Source organism: Camelus bactrianus, chromosome 1 (assembly GCF_048773025.1).
Source record: "Camelus bactrianus isolate YW-2024 breed Bactrian camel chromosome 1, ASM4877302v1, whole genome shotgun sequence".
Classification (NCBI taxonomy): domain Eukaryota; kingdom Metazoa; phylum Chordata; class Mammalia; order Artiodactyla; family Camelidae; genus Camelus; species Camelus bactrianus.
The window spans coordinates 41,145,091-41,159,699 of record NC_133539.1 but is presented as its reverse complement, the minus strand read 5'-3'; the positions used below and the strand labels follow the sequence as shown (position 1 = coordinate 41,159,699).

Below are 14,609 nucleotides of genomic sequence, written 5' to 3'. Positions count from 1 at the left end.
GGTCTACTGCATGGTTCAAGATTAACCTTTCTATCAGTTCTTTCCAATCCTGACACCAAAACAGGAATGGGCCCAGTTCTTTGGTCTAAAGAATCCACTCACCCTCCTTTTCAATGGCACGTGATAAGACCACACTCCTGGATTTGTCAGTGCTTCTGGAATGCCAGGGAGCTTCAGGTTTTAATTGCCCATGCATCACCTCCAGCTACCTACTACCCTCTAGACTGCCTCTTTTCCTCCATGTGCAAGTCAACCATCACAAGCTCCCACAGCCCTCCTTACCTCTTCCGTCACAGCAAGGACTGGCCTTTCTGACTAACATCCTACTAAATTAGCTTCAGTTTCATCTCAGAGATTCTAGATTCCTAAAACGTAACAGCCAGAGAGGGCCCCATGATTCCTCCAACTCAATCCCCTAACTTCAGAAAGAGGGACAGGGTAAATGGTGAATCCCCAGAGGCTGGTTAATGAGAGAGCCAGAATTAGAAACAAGACTTGACTCTTCAACTGGGACTACTTAGTCCACAGCAGACGAGGTAAGGTAAAGGCTCTGAATTTTCACCCAGAAATTCCCTAAAGGGTGTTTCCTTATTTTAACCCTTCCATTATTTCAGCAGAGGGGATGGCATGGTGGCCATACTATGCTGTGTGATGACTTTTTACTCCATGGATAACATCCTTACTCTCCTTTCCCAAATTCTCAGGGCTCTGCCACCGTGTGTCCTTTTGCAGCCATGGATCAGCCCACACATCTCTGAATGAGTGCACGACTCAGGATGACAACCGGTTCACTTTTCCCAGGAGAGAAAGCAGTGCCACAGAAAGAGACGGCTCACAAACAGGGACTTCAGTATCACAAAGCTTCTTTCTGACGCAAAGGCAGAGCACAGTTGAATAACAAAATAGATATCTGAGGTGTTTGAACCAAGACCTGTACATTCATTAATTTCTCATTGCGGCAACAATACAGACGAGTGTAAATCCATTTTTAAGAGTTACAAATAGTAGCAAGCCCAGGAAACTTGAGCAGATACATCTATAAGGCAAATAAAACAAGTATTTTTCGTAATGAGGGCATCCAACTTGAGATGACCTGGGAAGAGCCACTGCACCAGGGCTGATGCACAAAGTGAATTTATCATCCAAAGTATTTTCAACCCTAAAAATAAAACATTTAAATTCAAATACTTCAACAACATTGGAAATACAAACAGTACACCAAGAATTATTTGTAATCAGTTGTCCTCCAAACAAAAGGTGAAATAACAAAAATCATGATTAAAAGTGATTGGAAAAAAGAAAAATTCCATCCAGAAAGACTAGACAACCATCAAAATCACATCTCTTCTTCTGACTCTTGTTCTTGTTCTGCATTTTTCAGGAGTCCAATTTCTGAGGGGCAGGACCTCTTAAGTCGAGATTTAACCAACCTAAGGAGAATGAAAGGCATCTCGTATTATGCTGTTGCAAAGGCCCAAAACAATATGTATCTATAATACAACAAACTCTAAATTACCTGTGCAAATGGAAGAGACACCTCCCCAAAATAAAATCACTTTTATTTGGCTTTGGAGTTACCTGGAAATGTTTTGTGGATTACAGCAGTGTATAAGCAAAAAGATACAATATAGCTCTTACGTGTATAACATGACTGTCTACATCATATTCATAATGTATAACTTTAATCATTTCTAAAACAAATAAGAGAATCTCTGGGCTTCAACAAGCCCAGAGGAAACCAAGCTCAGCTGTATATTACAAAAAGGAGCCCTCTCCTGTAAGGGATGTGCATGAAGGCATCTGTCCATGTAAGCCTGCTGTCCAGTCTGGGCTGGGCTGCAGCCCCCACTCCAGAGGGGTGCTTTTGTGCTGGCCACAGGCTGCTCAGCTGTGTGCGATGGTCCATGATGAATTAAGAAGTTGAGAGAAATGACCTCCACTCTTGTGACTGTTTTCATAGATTAAGAGAATCTGTAGGTTTGGAGGCTGGGGGGAGGGTCTAGCTCAGTGGTAGAGCACATGCTTAGCCTTCACAAGGTCCTGAGTTCAATCCCCAGTACGTCCATTATAAATAAATAAATAAACAAACCTAAAAAAAGAGAATTTGTAGGTTTGGGAGAAGTGGCAATGATAATTTTCGACATTAGAAGATATGAAGCTTCTTAGCAGCCAAAACTTAGCAGGCTCTCCACATCTCTGATGTAATAAGAATTAGGCAAAGATTTCCTGTGCATGATTATTTGTAACGACATCGTGCTGTGACCATATTGATAAGACACAGTTGACTTCAAGAAATACATAGAAATACTTAAGCAAACGGATAAACCAAATCATCAAAAGCATTCTCGTTGTATGAAAAAATGTCACCAGCCAATCTGCATCTTTACACTTAGTTTCTGACTCTCTTCTTCCAGTGAAGGTCTGGCCTGCCCCTCTCAATATGCAAAGCTTTTACTTGTGCTTTGAATCCCACTAGGGTATAGGCTTCATGAGAGCAGAGACTTCATCCTACTGCCCTCACCATAGCCAGAATCTAGGACAATGTCTGGAACATAGTCATGGCTCACCACACATTTGATGAGTTAAGGGCCTAAGGCGTAATCGGCCAGGAGTTCAGATCACTCATCTATTCAGAGGTAATTCTTCAATCACTTCAAACTCAGCACTAATTCCTCCCACAGACAACAACAGCTAAGCAGGATCCATATCATCCATTGACTCATCAAGAGCCAAGAAAAGCCGCTCATTGGACCACTAATGTTGCTCTCAATGTCCTCAACTCTTCAAGGCACCATTCTCACCAAAGGCTAATAGTCCTAAATACACTGATAACTAGGACAGCATGTCATTTTTTAAATACACACAGTTAATTCCACATTGCACAGCCTGAATATGTGCTAAATGAAAGGGATTAACTAGTTAATTCATCCATTAGATTCATTCCTGATGACCTTGTGGAATATAACACAAAGGATTGGCTACTTAATCCAAATTAATCACCAACACAGACCCTACTGGCTCCTCCTGTTTCCCACTCCCCCTTGCTGGGTTGTATCTGCTGTTGCTACGAGCCATGAAGCTACGGCATATGCAGGCTCTATCCGCACCCTGAAGCCCTCGATATTGACACACGCAGAAATGGCAACTGGGGACAGACTGAGGGATGGAGTAATAAAGAGGAAGTGCAAACAATTGCTAGTTCCCAGAATGACGCAAGTCCAGGGAACTAAGGTCAGGATGTATCTGGTCTTTTGCTCCTAGGTGTTCTCTTCAATTAATATGAGAGCTGAGCTGAGAGGCTGGGTCTCCTTCCAGAGTCTATCTGGAAATCAAACTGTTTTGTTCTTCAGAACGGCTCACATGAATCATTGCTTGGAAAACCAACCTGAAAATGGGCAATATTTCTCTATCTATAGAGTGGGGCTTTTAGAACAGTTCTACACAACAGTGGTGTTTAAATATGAAATACACTAAGACACATAATAAGATTTCCAAACAGCTAGGTCTGTCCTATGAGCTGTCATAATGAGAACTGCAGGCATGGAACTAGATGAAGCAATCTTGGAACCATTATTCTGGAAAGCTGGGAGGCGTAGTTTCATTTGTCAGAGATTTCAGGGGCAGTAGTTCCATAACCCAGTTTTGTTGCCATAGTGATCTCTGTGCCCTGTCAAACAAGTTCTGATATAATGTCCTCAAAACCCATCACCTGTGACTGAGTTAGAAACCACTTCACATTCAAACCCTGGCAAACAGGGTTTCAGAGCTCTTCATGATTACAGGATTGAATTATCCTGCCTGTGACCTCACTGAAAGTCAGTACCAAATCTTCATTTTTTTAAGGTATTGCTTAAGTTTCTATCAAAATATATCACCAACATGAGCTCTTGCATCTTATATTTTGAAAGCAAAATGAGAGCAAGCCCGAAAAGCATACAAAACATGATTTCTAAACAAATAAAGCCTATATCTGAGTAGCTCTGTAACAGATCTATCAAAACAGCAAATAAATGTTTATTGGGTACCTAATATATGTTTGACAGTATGCCAAGGACCGTGAGGAATGTGAAAAAGGTCTTTTCCTCCAAGTGACACAATCTAGTTAGCAGATAAGCATAACCTGAGCTAACTGTAAACATCACAAGATAGATCAAGACTGTTAAAATGTGTGGTGGAGACTGCAAAAACTCATGAAGGGAGCTAAGCAAAGGCTAGAATAATCACAGAAGTGTTCAGAGAAGAGATGATCACGTAATTCGGATACGTCAGGTAGAGGCAACGACATGGTCAAAACGTTAAAGGTGCTGAGGAAGGATGGGGGTTTGGCAGAACTAAACATGGAGTGTCTGGTTTCTAGAAAACTGGAAGTGGGCAGGAGATTCATTAAGGGTCTGAAGGTTTTTGAAACAGGAAGAGACAGTAGTCTTCTTCTGGCTCTGGAAGGGAGCTGACAGGAGGTAGCGAGGTTCCTTGAATGCTGCCATTGTTCTTGGAGGCTGCCCAGCCCCTAAAGAGATGAGGCCCAGAAGTCAGCCTAGAACAAAAGAGGAAGAAGCCAAGTTTCACTCAATGGCAGAGCCAGCCCTGACAACCAGCTCACGCTCATGCTTCAGGGGAAGGGACTAATAGAAACCAGTGAGTGAGAAGGTAGAATTTCCCAGCACCTGTAGCACTTAGACCTCTAGAGGGAGGTAACTACAGATCAAAGTGGGCCGCCCCGAGGCCTACCAGAGACACTTGGGAGCTAGACGAGGAAATGGCTTCCTCACTCAGAGACATGGCACCAAAGCTACTTCAGCCGTGAAGCTCAAAGAAGCACAAAGCGGGAGAGGTGTCCTGGGGCAAACGTCTAGAGAGAGCAGTAGAAAGCAAATCTGGGCAGAGGCTGAGACCCCACTGGGCCTAGAAGGAGCTCCTGCAATTTAGAGATCTAGAGAAACTGCTAGATGTGTACTGTCCAATATGGTAGTCACTATGCATATATGGATATTAAAATTAACTAAAATTAATGTGCTCAGTAACCACACATAGCTCATGGACACCAACATGAAGACTGAAGATAGAGAACATTTCAATCAATGCCAAACCCTGAAGGATTAGGTGCTGGAGCCTGCATGACTAGTAGTTGGGACCAGCCAGGCTAACTGTACTTCGCCATTAACTACCATGCTGATGGAAATAATAAGGAACCATGCGCACTCTTTTCTATTCCTATTCATCCTTCAAGCTGCAGCTTAATTCTCAACTGTGAGGAGGTGGTCTGGGCTCTGACAGTGTTCTCTTCTTATACTATTTCCATTTAGCGTATTGTATTTAAATTGTCTCTCCACATAGGGTCTATACTTTATGCATTTTTTGATACAAAAGGAGGAGGAGAACAAGAAGAAGAAGAATAAAATGAACAAAGGTGGGTGGGGGAGGTGGTTCAGACAGCAGCACAGGAAGATCCTGAATTCGCCTCCCCCCATGGACACAACAAATCTACAGCTACATATGGAACCATTCCCTATGAAAAAGACCTAAGAACTAGCTAAACAGCTCCTCCAAAACAAAGGACAAAAGGTCTACATCAAGATAGGTAAAAGAGGAAGAGACAGTCTTGCCAAAAACCCTACCCCTGGTGTGGAGCCCCACAATCAGAAGGGATCTTGTAGATGAAGAGCTTCTCCCAGAGGAGCAAGAATTTTGTGCCCTACATCTGGCACCCTGACCCTTGGGACCTGCACTGGTAAGCCCCCCCAAACATCTGGCTTTGAAAACCAACAGGGCTTACATCCAGATTCATAAAAATCCTATAAGAAAACATAGGTGGTAAGCTCCTTGACATGGCTCTTAGTGATATTTTTGGATCTGAGTCCAAAGGCAATGTCAACAAAAGGAAACAAATGGGACTACATCAAACTAGAAAGCTACTGCACAGTGAAGGAAACCATCAAAAAAATAAAAAGGAAACTTAGTGAATGGGAGAAGATATTCCTAACTCATATCTGATAAAAGATTAATATCCAAAACATATAAAGAACTCTTACAGCCCAACAACAACAACAACAAAAACATTCCAGTTTAAAAATAGGCAGAGAATTTGAATAGACATTTTTCCAAAGAAAATATACCAATGACTAAAAGGCACATAAAAAGATGCTTGATATCACTAATCATTAGGGAAATGCAAACCAAAACCCTAATAAGATATCACTTTACACCTACAGAATGGCTACTGTTGAAAGGACAAGAAATAACAAGTACTGGTGAGGATATGAAGAAAAGAGAACCCTCACGCACTGTTGTTGGAAATGTGAATTTCCAACACTATGGAAAACATCATGGAGGTTCCTCAAAAAATTAAAAATAGAACTATCAAAAATCCAGTAATTCCACTTCTGGGTATTTATCTGAAGAAAATGAACACACATTCAAAAAGATATAGACACCCCTAGGTTCATTGCAGCATGTTTATAATAACCAAGATATGGAAACAATCTAAATGTCTAACAATGGATAAATGAATAAAAGAGATGTTTTGCTTATATTTATATATATGTAATGGAATACTACTCAGCCATAAAAAACATTTGTGTTTAAATATATGTAATGGAATACTACTCGGCCATAAAAAATGAAATAGGTATTTGTCTTTCTCTGTCTAACATATCACTTTGCGTAATACCCTCAAGTATTACGCAAAGTGATATAAGTTAGACAGAGAAAGACAAATACCATATGATTTCACTCATATGCAGAATCTAAAAAACAAATGAACAGACAAAATGAAAACAAAATAAAACACATAGATACAGGGAAGAGACTAGTGGTCACCAGAGTCAGGGGAAGTAGGCAAAATGGGTGAAGAGGATCAAGAAGTTACACACTTCCAGTTATAAAATAAGTAAGTCTTGGGGATGTTATATACAGCATGGTGACAATAATCAGTAATATTGTATTACAAATTTGTAAGTTGCTAAGAAAGTAAATCTTGAAAGTTCTCATTACAAGAAAAATTATTTGTTACTTTGTGTGGTAACTAGACTTACTGTGGTGGTCATTTGGCAATGTATACAAAATTGAATCATTATGTTGTACACCTAAAATTAGTATAATGTTGTATGTCAGTTGTACTTCAAAAAGAAATCTATCACAGGAACCAAAAAGAAAAAGAAAAGAAAAGCACAAGAAGAAGAATCTTCACTGAGCTCTTATTAAGTCCTAGGCCGTTTAAACATTAAGGTACTATTATTATCTCCATTTTGCTAACAACAAAACTGATACTTAATGTGGTTAAATAATTTGCCCAAAGTCATATAGCTGACAAGCAGCAGACCTAGGAATATGGGTTCTTATCAATCTGTTATATTGCTCCTCACCCAACGTGAAACACATGTATCATTCAACGGAATCTCACTTTTATAAATATTAGAGTAAATGCCAAATTAATCAGGTATTCAAATTTAATATGAGATATACATGTTGGTCAAAAATGACACCACACCTAGGAAGTGCTATACATGATGTACACAGGAGCAAACAGAGAGCTCGCTGCGGGTGTGGTGAAAACCATCTGGAAAAGAAAACAGCAAATGCAAAGACTTGGAGGCACAGAAGAGTGTGTTGAAGGGTGATACATAGGTTAGAAGCATAGTAGAGACACTGTTTAAATACTCTAACAATAAATCAGTATGTATTCTTTTTATTGGGAATGTTTGTGTTTGCAGATAATTTTCTGCCACATTACCCTGTTTTGTGGAATGCTAAGGAATGAAATACCCCTTTGAGTTTAAAGTTCAGTACTATCAAGTCTTGATGATTATATACTGAAAAATAGAACTTTCATGAACAAAAATCACTAACTTACCAGGTGACAAAGGCATAAATTGCTCCAATGATGATAATGGTGAATGCATAATGCCAACAGACGCATATGGTGAGAAACATAATATTGTCATGATCCACTAAATCCCATGCAGGACCTCCATTGAGGGGATAAAGGACAAAACCAATCTGTAATTTAAAACAAAAAGCACACATTAAAAAGTACCAGTCATATTCCTGAAGATGGTGCATTTCAAAATGCTTTGTTCCAAGATTAATGGTAACTAAGCTAACTCCCATTATCTGAGATGCTACAGATAAGATATCTGCTGCTTGTTTTAGAAATATAGACAGTATCTACCAGATTGCATTTTTGAAAAAAAATATTAAGGACGTTTAAAAATCAGTTTCAAAATATGAATAGTAATCATCTCTGGGGATTGGTGAACTTTCAGAGAATGTGTTAGGTTTCTAAGTGGTATAGTTTCACTCAGTTATTTCAAATTAGAGTTTAAAAAAAGATTTTAAAATAAATAAATGTGAATGGGTAACATTATGTTCAGTGATAAAAGACTGAATGTTTCTCTTAAGATCAGGAACAAGACAAGGGTGTCTTATTTTACCAATTCTATTCAACATTGTACTAGAAACTCTAGCCAGAGCAATTAGTCAAGAAATATATATATAAAATAGATAAACAACAAGTTCATACTGTATAGCACAGGGAACTATATTCAATATCTTGTAGTAACTTATGGTGAAAAAGAATATGAAAACAAATATATGTATGTTCATGCATGACTGAAGCATTATGCTGTATACCAGAAATTGATACAACATTGTAAACTGACTATACAATAATATATATATGTATATATACCAAAAAGTAAAAAGAAAAATAAAGTTTATCCAGATTGCAAAGGAAGAAGTAAAACTATCTATATTCACAAATGACATGCTTATATGTATATATATATACACACACATATATATACATATATACACATATATATACATATACACATATATATGTATATAAAATCCTAAAGAATCCACAAAAAACTGTTAGAGCTAATAAATGAATTTAGCATACTTGCAGAATACAAAAACAACACACAAAAGTCAGCTGTATTTCTATAAACATGTAATGAACAATCCAAAAACATTAAGTTAGCAAAACAATTCCACTTAAAATAGCATTTAAAAGAACAAAATACTTAGGAATAAATTTAATCAAGGAGGTTCAAGGCTTATACTTTGAAAACTACAGAACACCGTTGAAAGAGATTGAAGAAGATCTAAATAAACAGAAGTATATTTCATGTTCATGGATGGGAATATTTAATATTGTTAAGATGGCAATAACACATAAAACAATCTACAGATTCAATGTGATCCTTATCAAAATACCAATAACCGTTTTTGCAGAAATGGAAGGCTGATCCTAAAATTTATATGGAATTGCAAGATATCCAGAGTAGCCAAAACAATCTTGAAAAAGAAAAGTTGGAAGACTCACACTTACTGATTTCAAAACTCACTACAAAAAATTCAGTAATCAAAACATTTTAGTATTAACACAATGATAGAACTACAGATCAATGAAATTGAACTGAGATAAATACCCTCTAGTAAATTGGCTTTTGACAAGAATGCCAAGGCATTTGATGGGAGAAATTAGTCTCTTCAACAAATGGTGCTCGAACAACTGGAAATCCACATGAAAAACATGAATTTGGACCCTTACATTACACCACATATAAAAATTAGCTGAAGATGGATCAAAGGCCTAAACATGAGAACTAAAACCATAACTCTTAGAAGAAAATGTAAGGGAAAAGCTTCATGGCCTGGGATTGATGCTGATTTCTTTTACATGACACCAAAAGCACATCAAAATTAAAACCTTCTGTGCATTAAAGAACACTATCAAGAAAAGGGGAAAACCCACAGCATGGGAGGAAATCCTTGCAAATCATATATCTGATAAGGAATTGATATCTAGAATACATAAAGAACTCCTAAAACACAGCAAAAAGACAAAAAAAATTTTAATGGGCAAAGGACTAGAAGACTCATTTCCCAAAAGAAGGTAAACAAACAGTCGATAAGCTCAAGAAAAGATTATGAATATCATTAATTATTAGAGAAATGCAGATCAAAACCCTATGAAATACCACTTCATACCCACTAGGGTAATAATAATAATAATAAGTAACAAGTGTTGGTAAGGATATAGAGAAACTGGAACTCTTACACATTGCTTGTGGGGATGTAAAATGGTACAGCCATGTGGAAAACAATTTGATAGTTTTTCAAAAAGTTCAATGTAGAATTATCACATGACCTGACGATTTCATTATAGGTACTATATATACCCCAAATAACTGAAAACTGGTATTCAAACAAAAACTTGTACACAAATGTTCATAGCAGCATTATTCACAATAGCCAAAAGCTGAAAACAAATCCAAATGTCTGTCAACTGATGATGAGTAAGCAAAATGTGGTATATCCATACAACAGAATATTACTCAGCCATAAAAAATGACATACAAATAAATAATGCAACACAGATGAATCTTGAAAACACTATGTTAGGAAAAGATGCCAGACATAAAAGGTAACATATTATATGATTCTGTTAACATGAAAAATCTAGAATAGGTAAATCCATAGGGCCAGAAAGCAGATTAGTGGCTACCAGGGGCTGGGAAGAGAGGAAGAGGGAGGGACTGTTTAATGGGTCCAGGGTTTCCTTCTGGGGTGATGAAAATATCTTAGAACTAAGCAGAGGTAATAGTTGCACAATACTGTGAATGTACTAAATGCCTCTGAGCTATATACTTTTTATTTTATTTTTTATTGAATATAGTCAGTTTACAATATTGTGTCAATTTCTGGCATACAGGGTATTAGTTCAGTCATACATATACATATATATATATATTTGTTTTCATATTCTTTTTCATTATAGGTTACTATAAGATATTGAATATAGTTCCCTGTGCTATACAGAAGAAACCTGCTGTTTATCTATTTTATATATAGTATTTAGTATCTGCAAATTAATGTTACCAGAAAGGAAAGGGGTTGGGAGATCAGAGAGAGAGGTGAGGGAGATTAAGAGGTACAAACCTCCAGTTACAAAATAAATGAGTCTTTGGTATGAAATGTACAGAGTGGGGATTATAGTCAATAATTATGTAATATCTTTGTATGGTGAATGATGACAACTAGTTTATCATGAAGATGATTTTGAAATGTATAGAAATATCAAATCATTATGTTGTACACCAGGAACTAATATAGTGTCATAGGTCAGTTATAGTTCAAAAACAAACAAACAAGTAAACCCACATAAAAAGAGATCAGACTGGTAGTGACCAGAGGTGGGAGGTGGGAGGAGGAGGAACTGGATGAAGGCAGTCAAAAGGTACAAACTTCCAGTTGTAAGATAAATAAGTAATATAATGTGCAATACAATTGATATAATTAACACTGCTGTATGTTATATATGAAAGTTGTTAAGAAAGTAAATCCTAAGAGTTTTTACCACAAGGAAAAAAATTTTTTTATTTCTTTAATTATGTTTCTACATGAGATGATGGATGTTCGTTAAACACTGCGTTGTATGTAAGTCGTGATGTATGTAAGTCAGATCATTATGCTGCACACCTTAAATCTATACAGTGCTGTATGTCAATTATTTCTCAATAAAACTGGAAGAAAAATAAATGGTTAATTCTATGTGAATTTTATTCTAATAAAAAATTAAGATAGATGGATGACAGACAGACAGACGGATGAACAGATGTCAGGTCTCAAGATCTAATGAAATACAAGACCGAGATAATTACATGGATAATTGTACAAATGTCTACCATACATTAGCAAACTACGTGCAGTTACAGTGCTTAGGAAGTTTCCTTACACTAGCCCTTCAATAATGTATTATTATCCCAATTTAATATATTATTATCCTTATTAACCAGATAAGAAAATTGGGTGGTTTAGTGATTTGCCCCTGATCATACATCTAACAAATGAAATCTTAACAGAAAAAAAAAGCGCTTAGTCTATACTATTGAGTGAAACCTTAATTCCATTCTGTTGGAAATTTCAAGTAATTTAAATAAATCAGGGAAAACTAAGATTTGTACCTTAATCACTTGTTCCCATTTCCCATTTTAAAGGATTCCCTTTAGTTGGAAGGAGAACTACCATTTGTACCAACTGGTAGATATACCACTGTATATCTTTAACCTCACTGACGAACATTAACTTCACAATAATTCTCATCCTCACAATAACCCCAAGGAGAAGATATCATTATCCTCATGTTACAGAGGGTAAAACTGGAACTCAGAGACCTCAGTAACTTCCCCAAAATTACAAAATGGATGAATGACAGACAGGGTTCCAAACTACAAGTGTCCAGCACTAAAACCTCTCTGTGTTCCTTCTTCTACCCCACACTCTCCTTCATCAGTTAGCCTTTCTCCGTGGGACAATATGAAGGACAGCAGCTTGGATAACAGGGTCAGCTTGAGCCATTTTGATACAATTTGAACAATCAGTAATGAGACGGAAGTTGGTCCCAGGAAAACACGGTACTGTTTTGCCCTTAAAACACAGATTACAGACTGGCGGCCCTTGAGCCACATCTAAATCACAGACATGCTTTGCTTGGCCTGTGCATTTTTTTAAGTAATTTAAATTTGTTTCCAACATTTAAAAAATTAGGGAACATCACACAAAAGTCTGCAGCCTCAGCTTTTTTGTAAAAATAGAAATATCCAGCAACACCAGACCTGTGTTCCTCAGTGGCAAATGTGACCAGGAACACGCACTCTCTATCGATTCATCATTCAGATTAGTCCTCGTCTGGCCAAGTGGAGCAAGCCAGACAGAGGTTCTTATTTTTGTGCTGGTGCTGTACATTTTATTTATCAACCAATGTCACATTCATAAATGTTTCCAAAATATCACATGAGTTGAAATTAGCAAGGTATTCCATAATAACTTCTTTCTGCCCTCGTCCACATCCCAGGAGACAGAGTACCTTTGTTGTCTCTGTTTTGGAAATAAGAAAACTATTAACGCACCAGCCTGCCTCTCCATTCTCAAACAATTGCAAAGATACCTGCATCATTGCTGCTGTACCTCACCTGCCAAGGGCTGGGGACTCCATATTAGGACACGGATATGTTCTAAAGGGCTGAGGCATTAACACCACTTGAAAACATACGTCACTCATCAAATTAGAGATCTGAGCCTACAATATTCATGTGGAAAATGTCACCCAGCCAGTTTGCTGGGTGTTTGGACATATCAGTGTTTTGCAATATCCCTTTATGTTCTGTGAGGAAAGCTCACTGTGGGGACCAGAGTGACTAGAGCCCAGGTCCCTGAAGGCCCTGAAAGAAAGCAAGAATTTTTAGATCCTCTGAGCTCATTGTTTGGAAATGACAAGAAGGAAACTCAAGGCATATGCTCAACTCTCAGTTTCAGCTGGGATGTCAGGACCACTCTCACAGCAACGCATGGAGGGTAAGAGAAATTCTGTGTAAAGAAAAAATCTTTCTGGGAGATGGAGTTTAATCAACTGTGGACTAGCTCCCCAGTTCCCACCTATGTCCCATGCTTGCTCCTTCAATGCCATCCACACAACCCGTCTACCCCTGCTTGGAGAGTGATTTCCTCCAGCTCCCAGAGGGAAGGGTCAGCAGTCGCTGCAGGCTAAATTGTGCCCTCCAAAAGGGCACATTGAAGTCCTAACCCCTGATACCTGTGAATGTGGCCTTAATGGGAATCAGGGTCTTTGCAAATGTCATCAAGTTAAGATGAGGTCAGACATCAGAACTGGCCCTAAATCCAAAGACTGGTGCCTTTATAAGAAGGCCATGTGATGACACAGATACAAAGAAACACACAGGTGTGACTATGGAGGCAGGAGATTGGGGTTATGCTGCCAACAAGGCAAGAAAGTCAACGATTGCTGGCAACCAGCTAGGAGAGCAGCACGGAACAAATTCTCCCTTTGGGGTCCCAAGAAAAAACCAACATGCTGACACCTTGACTTTTAAACTTCTAGCCTCCATAACAGTGAAAGCATAAATTTCCATTGTTTGAAGTCTTCTTGTTTGTGGGAATTTGTCGTCGCAGCCCTAGGACACTAACACAGGTATCACCTGTCCTAAAGCTCAAGCCTGGACACACTGGTGACTCTCAATCAGCTTTCAAATCCCAACTCAAGTCTACCTTCTCCTGGGAGCTTTCTTAACCCTCTTCCTATGGAATTAACAATATCTCCTTGGGGCATGATGTACTTTCAGGTTGTAATGTTTCATCCTAGCAACAATCTCATGAGACGTTATTTTTCAGTTGAGGAACCCTAAACGCACAGAATAGCTAGTCTAGGGGCACGTGATTAATATGGTAGAACTAGAATTCAGATCCAGGTCTGCCCGACCTGGAGGCTCACAGACTTTTCCCTCCATGCCATAGTCACAATGGTTTTTTGGAGCTTCTAAAATAAACATCTGTCCTAAGTCACCTCCATCAGTCATCAACAGTTCTACCAGTCCAAATGTTTACTGTCTTACTCCAGGAAAAGAGAAATTTGAGCACCCCTCCTTGTGCCCCTGCTAATCGCATTAAGACCCTCAGAACCTGGTATTTTATAAAAGCTAAAGATTTGACCAAAGGCCGCTGTGAAGCCTGTGAACAGAGTTAACGGATGTGCTTATACGGAAAGCCATAGAAACGTTCCAAAGTCATTTCAGGCTAAAACCAAGTAA

At 38.3% G+C, this 14,609-nt stretch overlaps 1 protein-coding gene across 7 annotated transcripts in view; it reads right to left on the bottom strand.

The window, feature by feature from the left end:
* Positions 1-916: 916 nt before the first annotated feature.
* The window catches only part of TMEM45A (transmembrane protein 45A), an 85,183-nt gene continuing 71,490 nt past the window's right edge, over positions 917-14,609 (bottom strand). For 5 of the 7 annotated variants that reach the window (XM_045503859.2, XM_074362035.1, XM_045503858.2 and 2 more), the window contains 2 exons: positions 7,850-7,995; positions 1,449-4,534 (listed from right to left, as the gene is read on the bottom strand). In XM_045503859.2, coding sequence (XP_045359815.1) covers positions 4,384-4,534; positions 7,850-7,995 — 297 coding nt within the window. In that variant the 3' untranslated portion in view covers positions 1,449-4,383. The other 2 variants (XM_010966388.3, XM_045503863.2) reach the window with 2 other exon arrangements.